The 20,655-nt window shown below is 41.8% G+C and overlaps 1 protein-coding gene across 1 annotated transcript in view; it reads left to right on the top strand.

The window, feature by feature from the left end:
• The window catches only part of CA13 (carbonic anhydrase 13), a 33,994-nt gene extending 15,419 nt beyond the window's left edge, over positions 1-18,575 (top strand). Inside the window, exons 4-7 of the mRNA XM_040995372.1 lie at positions 4,705-4,800; positions 9,995-10,057; positions 10,517-10,672; positions 17,935-18,575. Of these exons, the coding sequence (XP_040851306.1) occupies positions 4,705-4,800; positions 9,995-10,057; positions 10,517-10,672; positions 17,935-18,054 (435 nt within the window). The 3' untranslated portion in view covers positions 18,055-18,575. The remainder of the gene's footprint in view (positions 1-4,704; positions 4,801-9,994; positions 10,058-10,516; positions 10,673-17,934) is intronic.
• Positions 18,576-20,655: the final 2,080 nt, after the last annotated feature.

Genomic DNA, 20,655 nt, shown 5'->3' with positions numbered 1-20,655 from the left:
CAGTTTACCCTGAGTGTTTGTGGGTGCTTTTTTTTTTTTTTAAGATTTATTTTTATTATTTTTTCATTGGAAAGGCGGATATACAGAGAGGAGAGACAGAGAGGAAGATCTTCCATCCGATGATTCACTCCCCAAGTGAGCGCAACGGACCGATACTATGCCGATCCGAAGCCAGGAGCCTCTTCCGGGTCTCCCACGCGGGTGCAGGGTCCCAAAGCTTTGGGCTGTCCTCGACTGCTTTCCCAGGCCACAGGCAGGGAGCTGGAAGGGAAGCGGGGCTGCTGGGATTAGAACCGGCGCCCATATGGGATCCCGGGCGTGCTAGGCGAGGACCTTTAACCACTTGCGCCACCGCGCCGGGCCCTGTGGGTGCTTTATTGTTGACTTCATAATAATTCTAATCCAAGCAGGAATGCCCGCATATTGATTGCTTAGGAGACATAGAGCTATACTTAAAATATGAAATAAGAAAACATTTCTAAAGATAGTAAAATCCATCATGACAGCAACAAAGATAGTTCGGGCATGAAGATCCGTGTAACTGTGCCTTATGTGCCAAAAGGGTTTATTAGAAGATGGTATTTTTTTTTTAGATTTTATTCATTTATCTAAGATAAAGGGAATATTGAGGGAGAAGCCCCACCCAGTCTCCCACCCATCCCAGGACCCCGATGTGGGGCATGATCTGAGATCCTTGCTCAAGTGACCTTGATAGTTCACCAGTTATGAATTGCTGCCATTCTTGCCACTCCAGGCATGATGAGGTTGCCGAAGAGTCCACTGATTGACACAGTCCATCATAGAGTGTGCATCTGTCCAGCATTTCTCTGCCAACATATAGCTGAAGTGGTGGATTGTCCTGTTCTGTCCAGCTGGTGGTTGCCATTGCTGGGCTGGCTTTGTTTACAGCCCTGACTTCCACTGGAACCAATGGGTGTTGCGGTCCAGCCCGGTTCCGCCCAGCACACACTCAGTCCTCACACAAACCAGTGGGAGCTGCAGCCCAGTCAGAGCGACCCCCATTAACCACCACCAGGCCCGCCTCGTACCCTGGTCTGCCAGTATGTGTAGCAGTCTGCCCATATCCCATTTGACTCTCATATGTGTCAAAGGGCATTGAAGCTTAGTTCCATCAAGTGTCCAGCCCTCATGGATGCTGCTGAGTGCCTCTCCGTCCAGCCACCCCAGTCCCTGTCCTAGTTTTTTTTCCTTCCCATGGGAGTGGTAACCCAGGAGGGAGGAGCCCACTATTTCCTTCCCAGGTCTCTCTCACTCCCAGACTGTGCACTCTCCATGTGGTTTTGTGGTTAGACTTTACAGTATCAGCCCCCCAGTGCCAGCTTCTGTTGTGGCTAAGCCCCTACAACCCTCACCCACTGTAATTATGTTTGCACCCGTAGCAATAATCTGCCCTTCGGGCTTTTCCCTGATCTAGTATACATGAGGCACATAGGTGCTGTAACCCTGTCTAGTGTGGTCTGTCCCCATCCCGGCTCACGCTCTCCAGTGGGAGTATCTGTCCAGCAAGGGAACCACCCCTTATTGCCCTGCCCGCTCTGCCCCTCCCTTCCTGATTCTCACGTGTGCTGATTGGGTGCTGCGGTCACATCTGGCACAGGCAACCTCACCTTGGCATTCTGTGTTGTGTACTGCTTTCGTCACGACTCAACCTGGCTCGACCCACACTCTGTTCCGGTGTTCGGATTTGCCAGAGGATGACGTGAACTGATTCAGCCTGGTCTGCCCCCTCCCCATGCCAAATGTATGCCAGTGGGACGCTTTCCATGACCTCTTCTGGGCTGTTTTCTTCCATGTTTCTTGCGCTTATTTGTAGGGTCTGTATCCTGTCAGAGGAGTTACTTAGGCTCCTCCATCAGAACCCCTATCAGAACCCCTCCTGGTGCCAGGTTTTGTGCATACCAGTGGGTCCATGGGCCAGCACTACTCAATTCACCTCCTATCCTAGCAGGAGCAGGGCTTTTCTTAACTGACCTTCAACCCATTCTGGTTCTTGCTGTTGGATGTTTCAGCCCAGCCACGGCAAGTCCATACCCACATACAGCTCATACATGGCTCATTGGGGTTGAGACCTAGCCTAGTCCGTCCCACATCTACCCTTGTCCTCCAGAACACCAGAAGGTGTTGCAGTCTGACCCGGCTTGGTGCATCTAGTCCCAGTCCACACTTGTGCCAAGGAAGACTACAACTGTAACCCAATCAGAATGCAGCCCCATTCTAGCCCATGTGCTCCTTAGTGGATACCTCCTCCCAGCTAGGGTTTTGCCTTAGCTCCCCAGCCAGGCCTGTTCTCAGCCAGTGTCCAGTATGAAGATGGTATTTGTTAGACTGTCACTATTATTAATAAAATATCTGGGAGAAGCTATTTATGAAGGGAAAGGTTTTTTTTCTCTTTTTTTGTTTTAAAGATTTATTTATTTTTATTGGAAAATCAGATATACAGAGAGGAGGAGAGACAGAGAGAAAGATCTTCAATCCCCTGATTCACTCCCCAAGCGGCCGCAATGGCTGAAGTTGAGCCAGGAGCTTGTTCCAGGTTTTTCACATGTGGGTGCAGGGTCCCAACGCTTTGTGCTGTCCTCCTCTGCTTTCCCAGGCCTCAAGCAGGGAGCTGAATGGGAAGCAGTGCAGCTGGGATTAGAATGGGTGTCCATAAGGGATCCTGGCATGTTCAAGGCAAGGACTTTAGCCAATAGGCTGCTGTGCCAGGCCCAGAAAGGTCTGGTCTGTCTTGTCTTATCTTGTCTTGTCTTTGTTTTCTTTCTTTCTTTTCTTTCTTTCTTTCTTTCTTTCTTTCTTTCTTTCTTTCTTTCTTTCTTTCTTTCTTTCTTTCTCTCTCTCTCTCTCTTTCTCTATTGGGAGGATAGAAGGAGAGAAGAGAAATGGAGAGATCTTCCATCTGCTGTCATCCATATGGGATGCTGGAGCAGCAGGTGACAGCTTCACCCACTCTACCACAGTGGAGCAATGTGGAGGGAGAATCACATGGTGAACCAGGAGCAACATAGTTCATGTCTGTGTCATGGTTCCGTGTAAAGACACCAAGATGGGATCAAAGGAGCCCCAGATTAACTTTCCAGTCTAACCCACTTTCTTTTTTTAAAGTTTATTTATTTATTTGTAAGGCAAAGTGACACAGAGAATGGGGAGACACACACACACACACACACACACACACACAGAGTGGTATCTTTTGCTCACTGTTTCACTCTTCAGGCACCTTAATAGCGGGGTCTGGGACAAGCGGAAGCTAGCAGCCTGGCCAGGCACTTTCTGCATGTCTGTGAGAGGATGATGGGAACACGTACTTGAGGCATTGTCTGCTGCCTAGCAGGAGTATAGGCAGGGAACTGGATTGGAGTGCAGTAGCTTGGACCCAGACTGCTAGCCTGATGTGGGATGTGCGCATCCCAAGTGGTGGCTTAACCTGATGCACCATAATGCTTTGCCCCAAAAGATTTCTAAAGGCTCCAAATTCAGATTCCCATAATTGGATCAAGCCAGGACCCAATAAGTACCAGCAATCCGTGACACTGGAATTTAACTCTGCATGAGTTAGGGAGCCAGATCTTGTCAATCTACAGCAGAATTAATATTTCCTATCAAATGTGTGGACACCATGGCCAGTTTTTGTGACTTATGATTTGGACAGATCTTTTGGGTGGTCACATTGCCCTTTGGCTGTTGAATTTGTCTTTCTTCTAAGAACTTAGGACTCTACAAAAGTGATCTTCTGATTTATCCTTTTTCTGCTATGTTTGACAAACCCAGAATATTTAGGACAGTTGTGTTTTGCCTAAGAACAGTTGTGTAAGTAGAGTTGTAAGGTGGTGAAGTCTGTTTTCTGGAGTTGCTTCCTTCTCTGTCACCTGTTTTCTCCCCTCCTCAGTAGTGCTAACTTGCTCTCACTTCCTTTCTCAATCATATATGGTTCCTAGCCCTAAAAGCATTTTTTTTAGCATTTTTTTTCTATTCATACTGTTCTCAGTAAAAGATGTGAACATATTCAGAAAGGTATTTACAAATATAATAAATTTATAAAAGTTAGGTGAGAGACATTTTAATCATTTCGATTTAATCATTATATATGCCAAATCTATATCAAAGCAATACTTTGTGTTACACAAATGCATAGAACTATGATTTGCCAATTAAAAATCTTAATGAAGAGTATGATTATTACTTAATATAGTCAGCCATATTTTCCTATTATAAAAGATCTTAAGCTATGGTGTGGTCAAATTTGGCACTTCCAGGAACAACTGTATTGTTTTTAGTGCTAAAAGGCATTGGTCCCTGAACACCTACTGTGTGGGAGATTCGGCACTCAGCAATGAGCCTGGCTTCACCTGGTGGACTCCACTGCCAGCTGTGATATGATTTGAGGCTGCCCCACTGCAGTCACTCAGGAACAGTGGTTAGAGTTTGTTGGGGCTAAACAGATGAGCAGAGTGCTTGGGGTGTTCTGAATGGTGATACACAGACCTGTTAAGTGGTTGTAATTCTTCGATGCTTGATTTTTGGTTTCTAGAAAAAGTATAGAGGACGATTCTGTGGTTCTTGTGAAGAGCACATTGCACAGATGAATATACAGCATCAGAACATCCAAATGAATGCTATATTTGCACTTAGGTTTTTCAGGATGTTTTAAAAAGGTCTTTAATAATGTGTTTCCTTCTCTTTCAGCTCCACGTAGTCCACTGGAATTCCGACAAATATCCCAGCTTCGTGGAAGCAGCTCATGAGCCGGATGGACTCGCTGTCTTGGGAGTGTTTCTAAAGGTGAGACTCCATTGATTTATTTTGAAATTGTGAGCCATGTGGGATGAAGAGTTTGAGTCATAGAGTGAACATTATGCCCCCGTTTAAGGTTATTTAAGGGATAGGGGAGGGAAGAGAGAGAGAACAGCAACCCACTCTGGATCTAGCTCTCATCTAGTTGTCCATTTCCCAATGTCTTCAACTGCTTGGGCCGGACCAGGTAGAAATTAAGGAGGCAGGAACTGAATTTTGGGGTGACAGGAATCCCAGTACCTAAGCCATCACCTGCTGCATCCCAAGATAAACACATCAAAAGGAGACTGGAATCAGAACTGGAACCAGAACTAAAACCTAACCTCTTAGATGCAGAATGTGAGTGGATCAGTTGATGTTTTAACTACCACACCAAGTGCCTACTTTCTAATAGTATCTTAAAATAGTAATACTTTTAAAATAGTAAACAAGTCCTAGGCTTAGCATTTCCCCTTTGATTTTTTAGGTTTATTTTTTTTTAATTATTTTTTTATTGGAAAGGCGGAGATACAGAGAGGAGAGACAGAGAGGAAGATCTTCCATCTGATGATTCACTCCCCAAGTGAGCGCAATGGTCGATGCTATGCCAATCCAAAGCCAGGAGCCTCTTCTGGGTCTCCCGTGCAGGTGCAGAGTCCCAAAGCTTTGGGCTGTCCTCGACTGCTTTCCCAGGCCACAGGCAGGGAGCTGGAAGGGACACGGGGCTGCCGGGATAGAACTGGTGCCCATATGGGATCCCGGGCGTGCAAGGCGAGGATTTAACCGCTTGCGCCACTGCACCGGGCCCTCCCCTTTGATTTTAATATTTAATAAATAATTCAAAGTCCTGGTTTAGCAGGATTACTTGATGGTTCTTCTGTTTGTCCATTATTTGTGGGATTTGTAGCAGCAGCAGCAGCTTCAGTAGTAAGAATAATAGGAACTGTAACAGCTGATGTCCTGAGAAGAAAGTTTCTTCTAGGCTCCTACTGATTACATAATATTTAGACACACAAGACAGATTAAAGTTCAAGCTCTGGTTTCTTGAAGCACTTGTTTGTCCACAGTGGCATGTTGTCACAACCCACTTTAAAAACACTGGTGTTGCCTATCTCTTTGTCTAATATTCCCATGTGGACAGACAGCTATTGTTTTCACCACCACCTGGGATGGGCTGGGCCTCTCAACTCCTGCTGTGATGGCATTCTTGCAGGGCGTGCACATTTGCCACACTGCATACTCTGTGTGTGATGTAACTCTTGGGGTTGTAACTGGGGGAGCAGCGGGTGGAGGCAGGAGTCCTATGGACAGCAGCAGTTTGCTGATTTGGATGCAGCAGCAAAAACCAGTGAGGCAAAAAACAGAACAAAATCATATTGTAATCCAGAAGGAGGTGAAACCTGGTAGTTTCAAATCAGGACACTCCTAATGACCAAAAGAGGTATGGGGGCTGGGGAGAGATTGGTCCTAATGATAGATGCATCACTTTAATTTGGGATCTGAAATTGATTTAGGTTGCACTTGATGTCTTCATCTCATATTTTGATGCCACCAAAGTAATTTTGTGTCTGCAGTCTGAATACTTTTTAATTTGTCCTTTTATTATTATTATTGTTATTTTATTATACATTTCCATAGGCACTGGGATTTTACTTACCGCCTCCTCAAACTCCCTTCCCCACCACTGATTTCCCCTATGTTATATAGTAGTGTGGTTCTTCATAAACAGTCATTTGTCCATCATTGTGGACATGGACAATAGCAGAGAGTCCTGCATCCTATTCTCAAGATATAGTTGACAGTTTCATTGGAAGTCCATCTTTGATCTGGAAGTAGAGATGCATACTGCATTGTATCCTCACATCTGAATTTGATAATCTCCATTACACAGTTACTGTGCATCCCCTTAAATGAAAAGCCACAATACAAAGTCAACAACAGGAAGAAAAATAGAAATTTACAATGCCATGCAGCTCAATATCATGATACTGAATGACTAATGTGTCATTGAAGAAATGAAAAGGAAAATCAAAGACTTTCTTGAAGAAAATAACACTACTGTATGACCTATGAGTCAGTGAAGAATTTAATATGAAAAAAAAAACATTTTGAAGAAACAAAAAACAGCAAAATCCATGAGATATAGTTTCTGCTGATCTTTATTGGTGAGATCTGTGTCATGTAGGCAACAGATAGATGGGTTTTATTTTTAATTCACTCTACTTATCTACAGTGTTTGATTGATGCGTTTAAGCCATTTCATTCAGCGTTAATATGAATGGATAGTAATTTGGTCCTGTTATTTTAGCAATGGGTTGTTCATCATTTGATTTAATCTGTTTTTATTTCCTTGGATGTTCTTCACATTTGCCTTTGGTATTGGTGGGTGCTATTCCTCTTCTCTGATAGATAACATCTTTAAGTATCCTTTGTAGGGCAGGTCTGGAAGAGGCATATTCATTGAGCTCTCCCCTCCCCCCCTTTTTTTACTGTGGAAGAATTTTATTTCATTTTCAAAGACAAAGGAGAACTTTTCTGGGTACATTATTCTGGGCCGACAATTTTTTTCCTTTTAGGATCTGGAATATGTCACTCCATTCTCTTCTGAGAGGTCAGCTGTGAGTCTGATTGCCATTCTTCTAAATGGCAATCAATTTTTTTTCGCATGCGTATTTGAGGAACTTTTCCTTAAGTTTGATTGAAGAGAACTTGATTATTATGTATTGTGGTGAAGATCACTTTTGGTCAACCCTGTTGGAGTTCTGTGCCCCTCCTGGATGTTGTTTCACAATTCTTTCTCCAAATTAGGGAAGTTTTCCTTTATTATTTCACTGGGTACACTTTTTAAAAAAGATTTATTTTATTTTTTAATTGCAAAGGCAGATATACAGAGAGGAAGGCAGAGAAGATCTTCCGTCCAATGATTCACTCCCCAAGTGAGCCACAACGGCCGATGCTATGCCGATCCAAAGCCAGGAGCCTCTTCCGGGTCTCCCGTGCAGGTGCAGGGTCCCAAAGCTTTGGGCCCAGGCCACAGGCAGGGAGCTGGATGGGAAGCAGGACTGCTGGGATTAGAACCGGCACCCGTATGGGATCCTGGGTGTGCAAGGCGAGGACCTTAACCACTGCACCATCGCGCCGGGCCCTACTGAGTACATTTTTAAACCCAGCTTCCTTTCTGTGCATTCTGGAATTCCTGTAACTCTTAAATTTGGCATTTTAATAATGTCTCTTAATTTTTGAATACTTTGTTTAACTTGACCCAGCTCTGCTTTTTGATTGTTTCCCTATTGTGACAAGAAATATCTTCCAATTTTGAGAAGTTTTCTTCTGCTTCCTTCATTCTATTACTGAGACTTTCAACTGAATTTTTAATTTGCTATACTGTCCTTCATTTCCAAAAATTTGCCTTGATTTTGTTTCAGTGTTGCTATTTCCTGTGTGACATAGTCCTTGAATTCCTCGAACTCCTGTATGTGCTTCTCATTGTTGATAAGAAGTTTTCTGGATTCTGTATCCTCCGTTTTCTCAATGTATTCCTCAGTTTACTCTGAGATCGGCAAAGTCTTTTGCTCCTTTTCAGGGGAGTCTTCAGTAATATTCATTGTTCCTCTTTCTTTTGCTCTTGGTCATTGTACTTCTGGCTAGCAGATCCTTCTCCTTAGGGCACGTATCCTAGCTGTGTCACTCATGGTACATAGTTTGATTTTACTCCTGCATTTGGTACCCTGTTCCTTGTTTGTAGTCACTTGTGCTGCTCTCTCCAGTAAGTTTCAGGTTTGGGCTCTTGTTTTAGACTTCTGTGGTGGTCTCCATAGCCCCAGCTCCTGTCTTCCCATTCTCCACCTCCTGTGATCACATGCTGTGGCTGCACCATTGCTGTACAAACTTTCTCCCATTTTTAGTTCAAGCAATTCCCAGGATTAGGGAGACACCAGTTATCCTAAATAACTAGATTGTTGCTGGTGTTGGTCTTGCTGGAACCTGCTGGCCATTAGGTCTGAGGGCCAGCTGGACCTATTTTGACCTGTAGGATGCCGAGGTTATTATTCATTTTCCTGTGGGACAAGTGCAATGCATTGAGCTGGAAGTGAGTTTGCTCTCAGCTCAGCACATGTACAGCTCACTGTTGTCCCTCCAGCCTCACAGCGTTTGACACTGTACAAAATAGCACCTGATGTGCCACTGGTGGAGTTCTGGATCTTCTGGCTATTAGGTCTTGGGATCACCCAGATCTATTTTAGGTGGAACCTGTAGGATAATACATGGGTGCAATGCACTTAGCCACAAATGAGTTCTCTCCCATCTTAGTGCATTTGTAGTCTTGTCCCACAGCCTTTGCTACCCTATACAAAGTGGTGCCCAATGAGGCTGCGGTGAAGGTCTGGGCTGTGAAATCTACCCTGTTCCTCACCACCTGTTTGGGATCTGCTGATCTCTGTCTGCTTCTGGTCAAATCAAACAAATCAGCAGTATGGGCAGTTCTTTGCCTGGGCTCACCTCCTGACCTCCGGGTGAACTCCCCTTCCCACCTGTCCACTGGTGGAGCTCCAGCCCCCTGTGGAGCTCAGATCGCCCATTGCTCAGTACCACTGCGGTATCTGGTCATTGCAACACCGCACCATTGTCTCCACTGCTTTTTTGTGTCCGTCAGTCTCCAGGTGCCCCTCTGCTGTTGGCCTGTGCTCTCCTATTTCCTGGAATGTGCCCTCTTCTGCTTCACCCTGGCTAATGATTCACTTTATTTAAATGTGTCCCTACCCTATTCTGCCATCTTGATTCTTTTTATTTTTAAATTTACTTTTTTTTTTATGAGAAGGATGTATGCCCATGTGGACCACTGGTTAGAGTGGGAATGGTTGAGTTTGAATGCTTAATAAATCAGATATTGTGTTAATTGCCTAAGCAATATTTCTCTCCAGGTAGTCTGTCTTTCAAACCTTCATAAAGCTTAAAATATGAAGCTATTGCTCCTAGTTTTAGAAACAAACAGAACTTTAATACAGGAACCCTGTAATATCATCTGTTTTTTAGACTCTTCTGGCTTGATAAGGCTGTACAGAAAAAGGGAAACTTTGTTCTACAGCAATCACTATATATCCTATGCTGCGTTATGGTTTTACAAAATTAAAAATAGTAGCTGAACAAAATGCTTCTGATTTGATCTGCTATTGATTGTTCTTTTGCAATTTTGTGATTTTAGATTGGTGAATGTAATTCTCAACTACAGAAGATTACTGACATTTTGGATTCCATTAAAGAAAAGGTAGAATGAGTTACTGGAAATACATTTTTTGTTCTCTCTTGAATTCTTTTATCTTCTTTAAAGCTTTATCATGAACTTGTCTGCCTTGAAAAAAAGGTTTCATTGTACTTGATCAAAAAAGCAGAAGTAACCATTTCCTACTTATTTTTTCAAAATTATTAAGGAATTTATAGCTATCTAAGATAACATTTACAGATCTATTATGCATAATTAGTTGTATTTTGGTTTTATGCAATGATCCTTTTAGACTGTATTAGACTGTATTTAGACAAGTTTATTTAAATGAATTTACACGATATGCTTCTTTTTCTAAAGTTTTTTTCAAATTAAAGCAAATGTTTTTAAAATACAGGAAAGGAAGATATTCAATAATTGCATATTGTTTCCTTGGATGAATATTTCTTGAAGTCTTTGTGTACAACTTCCATTTTAACTTATGGAAATTCATTGTTCTCGCAGGGAAAACAAATGCGATTCACAAATTTTGACCCATTATCTCTGCTTCCACCATGCTGGGACTACTGGACGTACCCTGGTTCTCTCACGGTTCCACCCCTTCTTGAGAGCGTCACATGGATCGTTTTAAAACAGCCTATAACTGTGAGCTCCCAACAGGTACGTTACCTCCTCTAGGGAGACCCTGACTCATTCAGAGGCAACTCTTATTTCAACCTTGCCCTTTCTTTCTGCCTAAGAAGGCCACGTTTTCCCTGCCTTAGGGTGTGGGTTGTCCTTTTCTTATGTGACCTTCTGTGACCTTTCTGACCTCAAGCCCTGGACCTGCTTCTCCTACTGTGATCACTGTCATCCATAGGTGCATTGCCCTAAGACCCCTCTTTGCCTGCTAAACTGAAAAATGTAGATTGTGCACTTCAAATTTTAAGCGGATAAAGCACATAGTACGAGTTCTCACTGCAGTTAAAACACCAAGTTGATTTTGGGTTGATATTAACAAGAGTTTTGTAGGGCTGCCCAAGGGCCTTGCCATCATCACTCTTTGTTGAAGTCATTTGTTCTTCCATTTTTCCTGCCTAATTCTTGTTCAGCCCCATAACGGGCTCTGTGGTCTGCTTACTTGGGATGTCTTTAACATGCAGAGACTCAGCTTGCAACTGTCCTGTGTCACAGGTGGATGCTGTGTATTCTGGGGTGTTGTGTGTCTTAGTGGGTTTTGTTGGTTTGTTTTTCTTGTCTATTGTTTCAGTAGCATACCATGATCAGTAATTTCTGTAGCTAAAAAATATTCTTGTTCCCAGCTTGCCCACTTCTCTAGCAGTTTATTTTTCCTCTTCTTCAGACAAAAGTTGGTTCACCTTTACCAAAATCATCTAGGCAGCATTTTCCCTGGGCTGTTAAACACATTCATTTTTTGTTGAATTTTTCCTCACTGACCTTGTCTTTAGATTGAATACAAATAATAACCTGGTACATATTTATGAAAACATTTTATAAAGGTCTGGATAGAGATTCAGAGCTTTACTGTTGATTTTTTCCATCCTAGTTTGGAGACAAATGACCTGCCACTAATCCTTTAGTTGTAGTAAGGGTATTTATTTTTCTCCACGTCAAATGATAAGCTATTTAATTTTGCATTCTGTTGTTAAATTTGAATGTTTTTAATGTGTAAATACTAAGAGTTCATAAATCAGAATGTCAAAGTAGTTAGTAATGAGGAATTGCGTTTTATGTTATATTTCAAATATACCATTTATTTTTTAAAGCCACTTAGAAAATAATTTATCTTTGTTTGACAATCATTTAGTGCTTTAGAGGAAAATATATTGAAATAAACATTTAGTTCCTTAAACAGAATAATGTCAACCTTACTAAAAATGATTCCTGCAAGCTTAGAAATTATTAACTGCCTCACGGTGGATTCTCTGATGTATCTTATTTGAGGTTCATTGAATTATTATTATTATTAATGTAGCTTTTCTACTACAGAATATAAAATAATAGCTATCTTTTAGGAAGTTATTGGGCAATGATTCAAATGATCATAATATGTATGGTAACTTTAAGAATGTAAGTGAAACAAATGACATTTTTCTTTATTAAATATTTTATTTATTTGAAAGACAGAATTGCTGATGGAGAAACATGGAATGGGGGGAAGGAGAGAGAAACAGAGAGGGAAGGAGAGACAGAGAGAGAGAGAGAGAAGGGAGAGAGAGAAGGGAGAGAGAGTAGAGAGAAAGACATTATATCTACTGGTTTGTTCCCCAAATGGTCACAGCTGCTGACATTGGGTCAGGACAAAGCGTGGAGCCTGGAACTCCATCTGAAACTTTCATGTGAGTAGTAGGGCCCAAGTACTTGGGCCGTTTGCTGATGCTTTCCCATGTGTCCCAGTAGTCAGCTGGATTGGGTTGAGCACCAGGACACCAACTGCCAGTCACAGGGATGCTGGTGTCATTACAGGTGACATAATTTATTGTAGCAGAGCTGGGCCTAAAAGACATTAAAATCCAGTCACAGACTAACAGTGTGAAAAATATCAGGTGAAACTCAACTGCAGGACACACTACAAAATGTTTCAACTCATCAAAAGCAGTCTGAGAAATTTCATAGGTAAGAAATGACTCAGGAGAAATGACTATTAAGTCATTTCCTGTGTTTATGTCTGGAGCAAAAAAAGACACTAGTTTAAAACAAAGCAAATGTGTAAAGATTTAGTTAATGATAGTATATGAATACTGATTCATGAATTACAGAAAATACACTATACTAATGTAAGAGTCATTTATAGGGGAAAGCTATGGGGGAAAGTCAGTTATAGGAGAAAGTTAAGTATAGACTACATGGGAAATATTTCTAGTCATTTTGTAATAATTATGTGAATCTAAGACTTTTCTAAGGTGTGAGTTCATAAAATTATTCAGCAGTGGAATCGGCATTGTGCCCCAAGCCACCATTGGGTGTTTTACATCTCCTATCAGAGTGTCTGGTTTGATTCCCGGGCCTCCAGTTCAGCTTCCTGCACTGTACCCATAAGGCAGCAGATGGTGGTCCACATGCTGGGTTCCTGCCATCCCGGTGGGAGACCCAGGCGGAGTGCCTGGCCTTTTGCTTTGGTTTGGCCTAACTGTGGTTGTTGTAGGCATTTTGGGAATGAACCAGAGGATGGAAGATCTCTGTTTTTCTCTGTCTCTGTTTCTCCCTCTGTGGCACTCTGCTTTTTTGATAGAAATAAACAAATCTTTAAAAAAATGTTGTTCAGTTGCTTAGTTCTCTTACATAAAGTAAAATGAATATGTCTTTTACATATAGCATTGAAAATGTAATTTTTTATAAGTCAGATTAGCATCCTGGCATTTAACTGCTGTTTACAGCTCGTGTCGACATGCCTGAGTAATAGTAGGATTTTCCTTTTTTTCTTTTTTTCCCCTTCTACTTGCTATGTTGCAATGTCTTTGTATATTGGAATGCTAAGCTTGTGACTGTGAAGTAAATGGATATGCCATTGTAATAATTTGGGGAAAAAATAAAGGAGGGGTGAGATAAGAGAGGAGGAGAGAAAGAGGGAAGGGAGGAGCCCCTCCTAAGTCTATATTGTGAAAAATGAAATGTGTGCATGTTATATTTAAAAAGACAACTTTGCAGATATTTCCCACTAGACGAAGATTAGCAACACCTGGAAGTATTCGTTACCTTAGGACTTTAGTAAAACAGCCAAGCAATTTGTGAAGGATGATTGAACTATTTCTCTTAAATGAGAACTATGTATACTTAATGAATCTTAACTGATGATACATATATGTTTAAATTCATATTGGTATGTTAATGTGTGTACGTTTCTCACATAGATACATTATATAAGCATTCGCACACAGCTATGGACTCTTCCAAAATAATTTATGCAAAAATCAAATAAAGAAAGCTTGTTTGGTGCCAAAAAATTACATTTAAAAGATAATATTAAATCTCATTTTGTGTAGCTCTCTCTTTTTATAGCTGTGAAGAACCAACTCCCCCCTCCCTTCCCATGTACAGCCTGAAGCATTCCCTGACATGTTATCACTGGAGTATTGACTTTCCTAGAATTTTGCCTACATCATTCGGATAGTAAATAGATTTTTATGTCTGAATTCTTTAACTCAGATTCATATTTTTAGATTTCACCCATTCTTGGTTTTGTAAGTGGATAGATCACAGAAAACAATCTGTTCAGCCATCGGTGGACATCTGCGTTGCTTCCAGTTTTTGAATTAGTAGTGGTACATGTTTGAATGTTAGGAGTAATTCCCATCCACTCTTTTGTGTGGACAGTTCCATATGCCTTAGGTCAGTACCTTGGACTGCAATTACTAGATCTTACATATTTAATTTTATAAGGTACTGCCATACTCTCTTCCTTTCGTCCATCCAGTCTTTCTTTCTAGATATATTTGTGTATGTGAAAGCAGAAAAACAGACATGTTCCTCCTGCTGGTTCACTCTCAGAGACCTACAATGGCTGAGTTGGACAAGGCTTAATGCTTCATCTGGGTTTCCTACATACATGGCAGGGACCCACAGACCTGGACCGTCTTTGACTGCCTTCGTGAGCAGGAAGTTAGATTTTAAGGGATAGAGCTGGGACTTGAACCTGCACCCTGATATAGGATGTGCATATCCTAAGCAGACACTAACCCACTGCAAAGCACAATGCTTACCCCATCATACTGCTTTCTAAAGCCTGTGTCATCTTGCATTTCCACTAGCAATCTATGAGATTTCTAGTTGCTCCATAGTTAGGCCAGTGTTTGATATTAGTTTTTTGTCTGTAAGTTGTTCTGGTGGTTACATGTGGTTTTAATTTGCTTCATTCCTAATGACTAACATTTTTATATGTGCTCATTGTCTGTATTTCCTTTCTTTGAAGTAAGATTAAAACCTCTTGCCCATTTTCATATAGGGTTGACTTCTCCCTGTTGATTTGGTGGAGGAACAGTCAGTTGAGCCAACATATGGGCCCTTATGTGTTATTTTTCTGAATGATTATTTATTTATTTGAAGAACAAAGAAAGAGAGAGAAACATGGAGGGGTGCAGAGAGAGGAATAGGGAGAGGGAAAGAAGGGAGAGAGAGAGGGAGAGAGAGAGGTTGGCGGGGGGAGAAAGAGATCTTTCATCCACCGGTTCACACTCCAGATGGTAGCAACAGCCAGACTGGGCTGGGACAAAGCCAGAAATCAGGATTTGCATCCAGGTCTCACACGTGGGCAGCAGGAGCTGAAGTACTTTGGCTATCAGTTCTGCCTCTGAGGCATATTAGCAGGAAGCTGGATGGGAAGTAAAAGCAGAACTCGATGCCAAACACTCCAGTACAGGTTGTGGGTATCCCTAGGGACGGCTTTACCTGCTGTGCCGTAACTCCCACCTCAAATGTCATGAACTTTAGGGATAAGTTTGAAATTTGTACTCTAAAATGATTTTGCATTAGGTATTTGCTCCAAAATGATCTAGTTTGGCAGGCTTGGAGGTGGAAAATATATCAGTGGGCATGATGGGTGAAAATTGGTGGTGATTGATAGTGACTGAAGCTAGGTGACAGGCTCCTGTGTTTTATTTCACTTTTTTACTACTGCATATGTTTGAAAATTTCTGCAATAAAAGGTAAGTGGGGGCTGGCTATGTAAGATAGCAGACTAAGCCTCTGCTTGTGGATTGAGTCCTGGCTACTCCACTTCTGATCCAGCTCTCTGGTAATGGCCTGGGTAAGCAGTAAAGGATGTCCTAAGTCCTTGGTTCCCTGCACACACGTGGGAGATCCAGAAGAAGTGCCAGGCTCCTGGTTTCAGACTTTTGCAACCATTAGGGGAATGAACCAAGGGGTGTAAGGCCTCTTTCTTTCCTTCTCTCTATCTCTGCCTTTAAATAAACAAATCTTTTTAAAAAGTTGATAAAAACAAAAAGAGACTAAGAGGAAAGTGGAAAAAAAAAAACCCTGCAGAATAGTGCAGTTGTTAGTGCATGGCTTATTTGACAACCTCAAATAGGTAGCAGGTAAAGTAGATAACAGTACAATATAATCAATAATAATAATGCCCTAATGTAAAGTCAAGCTTTTAGCACAGTGCCTGGCCCACCATGTTCTACAAGAGAGAACTTATTCTCACTATTACTCAATTTTGCCCAGCAGTAGAATGCTATTAAAAATGCTTGAGTATGAGCATGAGCCAAAGTTATTTACAGTTCTCTTGAGAAAGAATGTTTCAGCTTGCTGGGGTTACTCCACAAAGAAATTCAGTAGTTAGAGCCAAGGAAACCAGCAGAACAGGTCCTGCTCACCTTAGCCTCAAGGTTGAACTGAGACAGTCCTGCCAGGAACGTTGTAGATGCTCAGTCAGCCTCCTTTACAGAGACGCCAGGTTTTCAGTGTGAGTGCAGGCTGGGGTCACCTTGGAGGGTGGAGTTGGAGGAGACCAGCTGGGGGTGCGAAATTCAGTCGGTGCAGTGTTAGAAAACACCAGAGCTAAGCAAAGCAAATACACGCAGAGAGCTGGCGGGGAAGGTGGGGTCCACTTAGCTTGCCCAAGTGATGGAGAGATCATGAGTCCTCAAGAGAAGGGGTTTGATGAAACATTAGGGCAGGTTTGGAAACTCTTGCTAACATGCCAGGCTAGCTAGAGAAGGATATAAAGTTAAATCCAGTTCTAGATCGACGTGGCTGGAATGCTGCCCAGGCAGGGAGTCAGGGTCAGAGAGGAGTTGAGTGGCAGGAACAGTATGGAAAGAATATAAAGCTACTTTCTGTAGAGGGAGAAGTTTGCACGCAAGGCACACTGATCTGTGCCACTGTGCAGTGACCTGGCATGGCCTCCACAGAGCACTGGGGTCACCCCTGGGTACCACAGGTGGAATTTTTCTTGGTCTTTGCTAATTAACCATACCCGACAGTTCCTTAGTATCTCATCTGGTTTTGGCCATGATGATTTGGTCTAATGAAACACAAGAGAGAGGAATTTGGATATGTTTTTCTCTTCCGTCCCGTAGCTATGCTCCTGATGTTAGTGGAAACGTGGTTACTTGTGTGTGATAGGTGATCCTATCTCCAAAAACCATGGTTGCATTACTGTTTTCTTCTTATTATGAGGGGTCTTTGTTTTCTCTGCACCCCCTTGTGGTTGGTACTGGACAAGAAATGCTTTAGGCCTCGGGTCAGTGGTGATGATGGAACCTGAAGGATGTGTCTGCCTCTGAATCTGATGAACTCTGAGATTAGATGATCACTAACATTTAAATGAAATTTCTCAATCTTGATAACCATGTATCTTCACAAAAACAAACACCAGAAAACCAGTTGTATTAACTAGCGTGATGTTTTTGGTGAATGTTTTTGAGAAGACAGCATTATTTAGGTACTTTTAATCCTCATTTTACTTCTGTAAACCAATAATCAGACTTAACAAATAATATTAAACTACTAATAAATTATTAGAACTTTATAAAATATAGTAGAAAACTTTGCAGCAATTAAAGTAGTAATATGAATCTGTATTGATAGACATTTCAGAGATTATTTCAAGCTAAGATTTGACTGAATTAAGCTTTGTAACAAAATGTGTATATGCGTGTTTATGGGTAGAAAAACATTCTTGAATTTCTACACATGTACTCTTGAAATCATATTCTAGGTGTTGTTTCTCCTTCTTAGACGTTGGAATAGAAAAAGCTGAGTACTTGATTTTTAGGCTCACTGATATTTCTGTAGTGATGAGAGTTGAGCAAATGCATGGTTTTGCTATGGGTGACCTGTAACAGACATTTTCGTTGCTTTCGTTTCAGTTCCTGGTAGATGAAAGGTCACATGTTTCTTCATTTTTTACACAGGGTAATTCATTAACATTGGTGTGACTTTCTTTGCTGAAACCAACTCTTGTCTTTCCTCATCAGCTGGCCAAATTCCGCGGTCTCCTGTGTACAGCCGAGGGTGAAACAGCAGCGTTTTTGTTGAGCAACCACCGTCCGCCCCAGCCACTGAAGGGCCGCAAAGTGAGAGCCTCCTTCCGTTAGATGCTGTCCCCGGGGATCCCGTGAGACAGACTGTGGAAGGAACCAGAACAAAGCCAAGGAAATCAAACCCCCCAAGTTCTCACCAACAGTTCTAGAATTCTAATTACTGAGTGCCACTTTACTCTCAGCTTCAGTGAAGAGAACTGCGTCCCTGGATGTGAACTAATTTAGATCATCTGCCTCAGCTTTGCATTTATGTATTTTCAAGCAGTGAATAGAGTTTGGCATGTATTGAAATTCATCAAATATGTGTATTTTAGCCTGCTTGAAAGCATAGCCTACACGGCAAACCTCTGAATGTTTTCAAGATTTTTCTTTAGATACCAACAGTCACACCTCCTGGTGGTGGTAGGTGAGAAGCACAAATTCAGTCTCCAAATAATTGTGTATACTTTTCTAAGCAGGTTATTATTCATAAAATTAGAATATTTACCTTTAAGATGAATTTCTGCTGTGACTACCTAGCTGGCTCTCATTGCATGGTATCTTTTGTGAATGAGTAATATGAGTGACAGGGAGTAGGGTGCAGTGGTTTCCATTAGTCCATGCAGTTTTGGAAGGAATTTCTGAGGACGTGAGACTATTTACATTATAATAAATTATACTACTTACTGTGTTCACTGGGTCATGTCAGCTGACTAGTAACTGACAGGATGTAACCCTTCCCAATGTGTAGCATTAACGTGGCTTGAAATGAACAGATTAGCCGGCACTGGTGCAGGCAGGCTTGCCTCTGGGCTTACCGGGTGAAAGGGTGCTGTGTTTCGGCAGCAGAGCAGGGACCGATCCTGTATGGGCAGTTATTCTCTCAGCTAGTGGAAAAATATCACTTTAGTCTCATATAAAAATACAGTCACTTTCTCTATTTTTTTCCTCTCCATCATTCTGTCTTTCGAAGAAATAAAATGAATCTTCATAAAAAATCATAAAAAAAAATGCAATCAGTTGGAGCCAGCCTAGTGGGTTAGGCCACCATCTGTGATGCCAGCATCTAGATAGGCATCAGTGGGAAACTTGGCTGCTGCACCACGGATCAAGCCCCCTACTGTTGCATCTGGGAAAGCAGTGGAAGACAGCCCAAGTGCTTGGACTACTGTACACATGTGGGAGACCACGAAGAAGCTCCTGGCTCCTGGCTCCAGGCTTGCCCAACCTCATTGCAGCCATTTAAGGAGTGAACCAGCAGATGGAACAGCCCTCTCTTCCTCTGCCCCTCCTCACCTCTCTGTAACTCTTCCAAATAAATACAAACAAATCTTAAAAAGTTCAGTCCATAAATCCTTCAGCTCGTTTCCTTGGCACAGCCCTTCTGTTTTGCACATGCCCCTCCTTTATTTTTCTTTCTGTTTTGAGTAAAGGATGAGAGGTGCTCCTTTGACTTTCTGATACAGACAGAGCAACACTAAGTGTTAACTTCGTGACCACATTTGAGACTTTGATCATCCACGCGCATCTCCTTGATTGCGATGACTTGCTTCAGGCATTTGCCTTCTTCTGAATGTCAATATTAATAATTCCAGTTTTTCCTAATATCTTTCTTATAGAATGCTGTTATTAAATTCTGTAGTAACAGCGCCTGTTGTTGTGTAAGATGAATTCCTAAAGGTTAAATCTGATATCGTGATCATTGTTACTGTCCCTTTATTTGTACCCTGAGACATTGCAGAAGATTGCTGCATAGCAAATATTTAATGAACTGAATATTTAATAGTTGAAATGTGTACTGTTAGTGATAAATATTGAATAGAAGTAGTACTTAGTAGTACTTACTGTGAGATCTAGTAAATATTCTTTCAAGAAGAATCCACTTTTAAGAGATAATATTCCTGCTGTATAATTTACTTACAGTACATTTGATGTCAAGTGGAAAGATAATTAATACACCTAGCTTGGGTGACCAGAAGTTACGGTAGTTATTATTTTTTTTTTTAAGATTTTTTGTTTTTAGTTGTATTGGAAAATCAGATATACAGAGAAGAAAAGGGACAGGGAGGAAGATCTTCCATCCGATGATTCACTCCTCAAGTGGTCGCAATGGCCAGAGCTGAGCCAGTCCAAAGCCAGGAGCCAGGAGCCTCTTCTGGATCTCCCACATGGGTACAGGGTCCCAAAGCTTTGGGCCATCCTCAGCTGCTTTCCCAGGCCACAAGCAGGGAGCTGGATGGGAAGCGGGGCTGCCAGGATTAGAACCGGCGCCCAAATGGGATCCCGTGCATGCAAAGCGAGGACTTTAGCTGCTAGGCTACTGCACTGGGCCTAGTTACAGTAGTTTTAAAAACTACTATGGTGAGTGAGAAGGCATTTCTTTAGTTTGGGAAGTATCCTAGTAGGGAATAAGCTGTGTTTCTTCAGAGAGAAAATTGCTGTACCTGGAGGCGTTCGTAGGGTAAGGATTCTGTTACCTTGGGTTTTTGCTGAGTTTTGCATTGGTTCTGAGGTTCAGACTGCACCACAGTGGCCTGAAAGTTCTGCATGGTGCTGAGTCCTGTGAAGATTGTCTGCTAATTTATGTATCTTTTTAAAAATGTTAGAATATATAAGAAAATTATTATATTGTACCTTTTAAAAAATCAGTTATAAATATAGTATAAATTTATTTTG

The sequence above is a fragment of the Ochotona curzoniae genome, unplaced genomic scaffold, assembly GCF_017591425.1.
Source record: "Ochotona curzoniae isolate NIBS_2020 unplaced genomic scaffold, NIBS_Ocur_1.0 contig_1071, whole genome shotgun sequence".
Classification (NCBI taxonomy): domain Eukaryota; kingdom Metazoa; phylum Chordata; class Mammalia; order Lagomorpha; family Ochotonidae; genus Ochotona; species Ochotona curzoniae.
The sequence above is the reverse complement of the archived record's forward strand: the minus strand, read 5'-3'. Positions and strand labels throughout refer to the sequence as shown.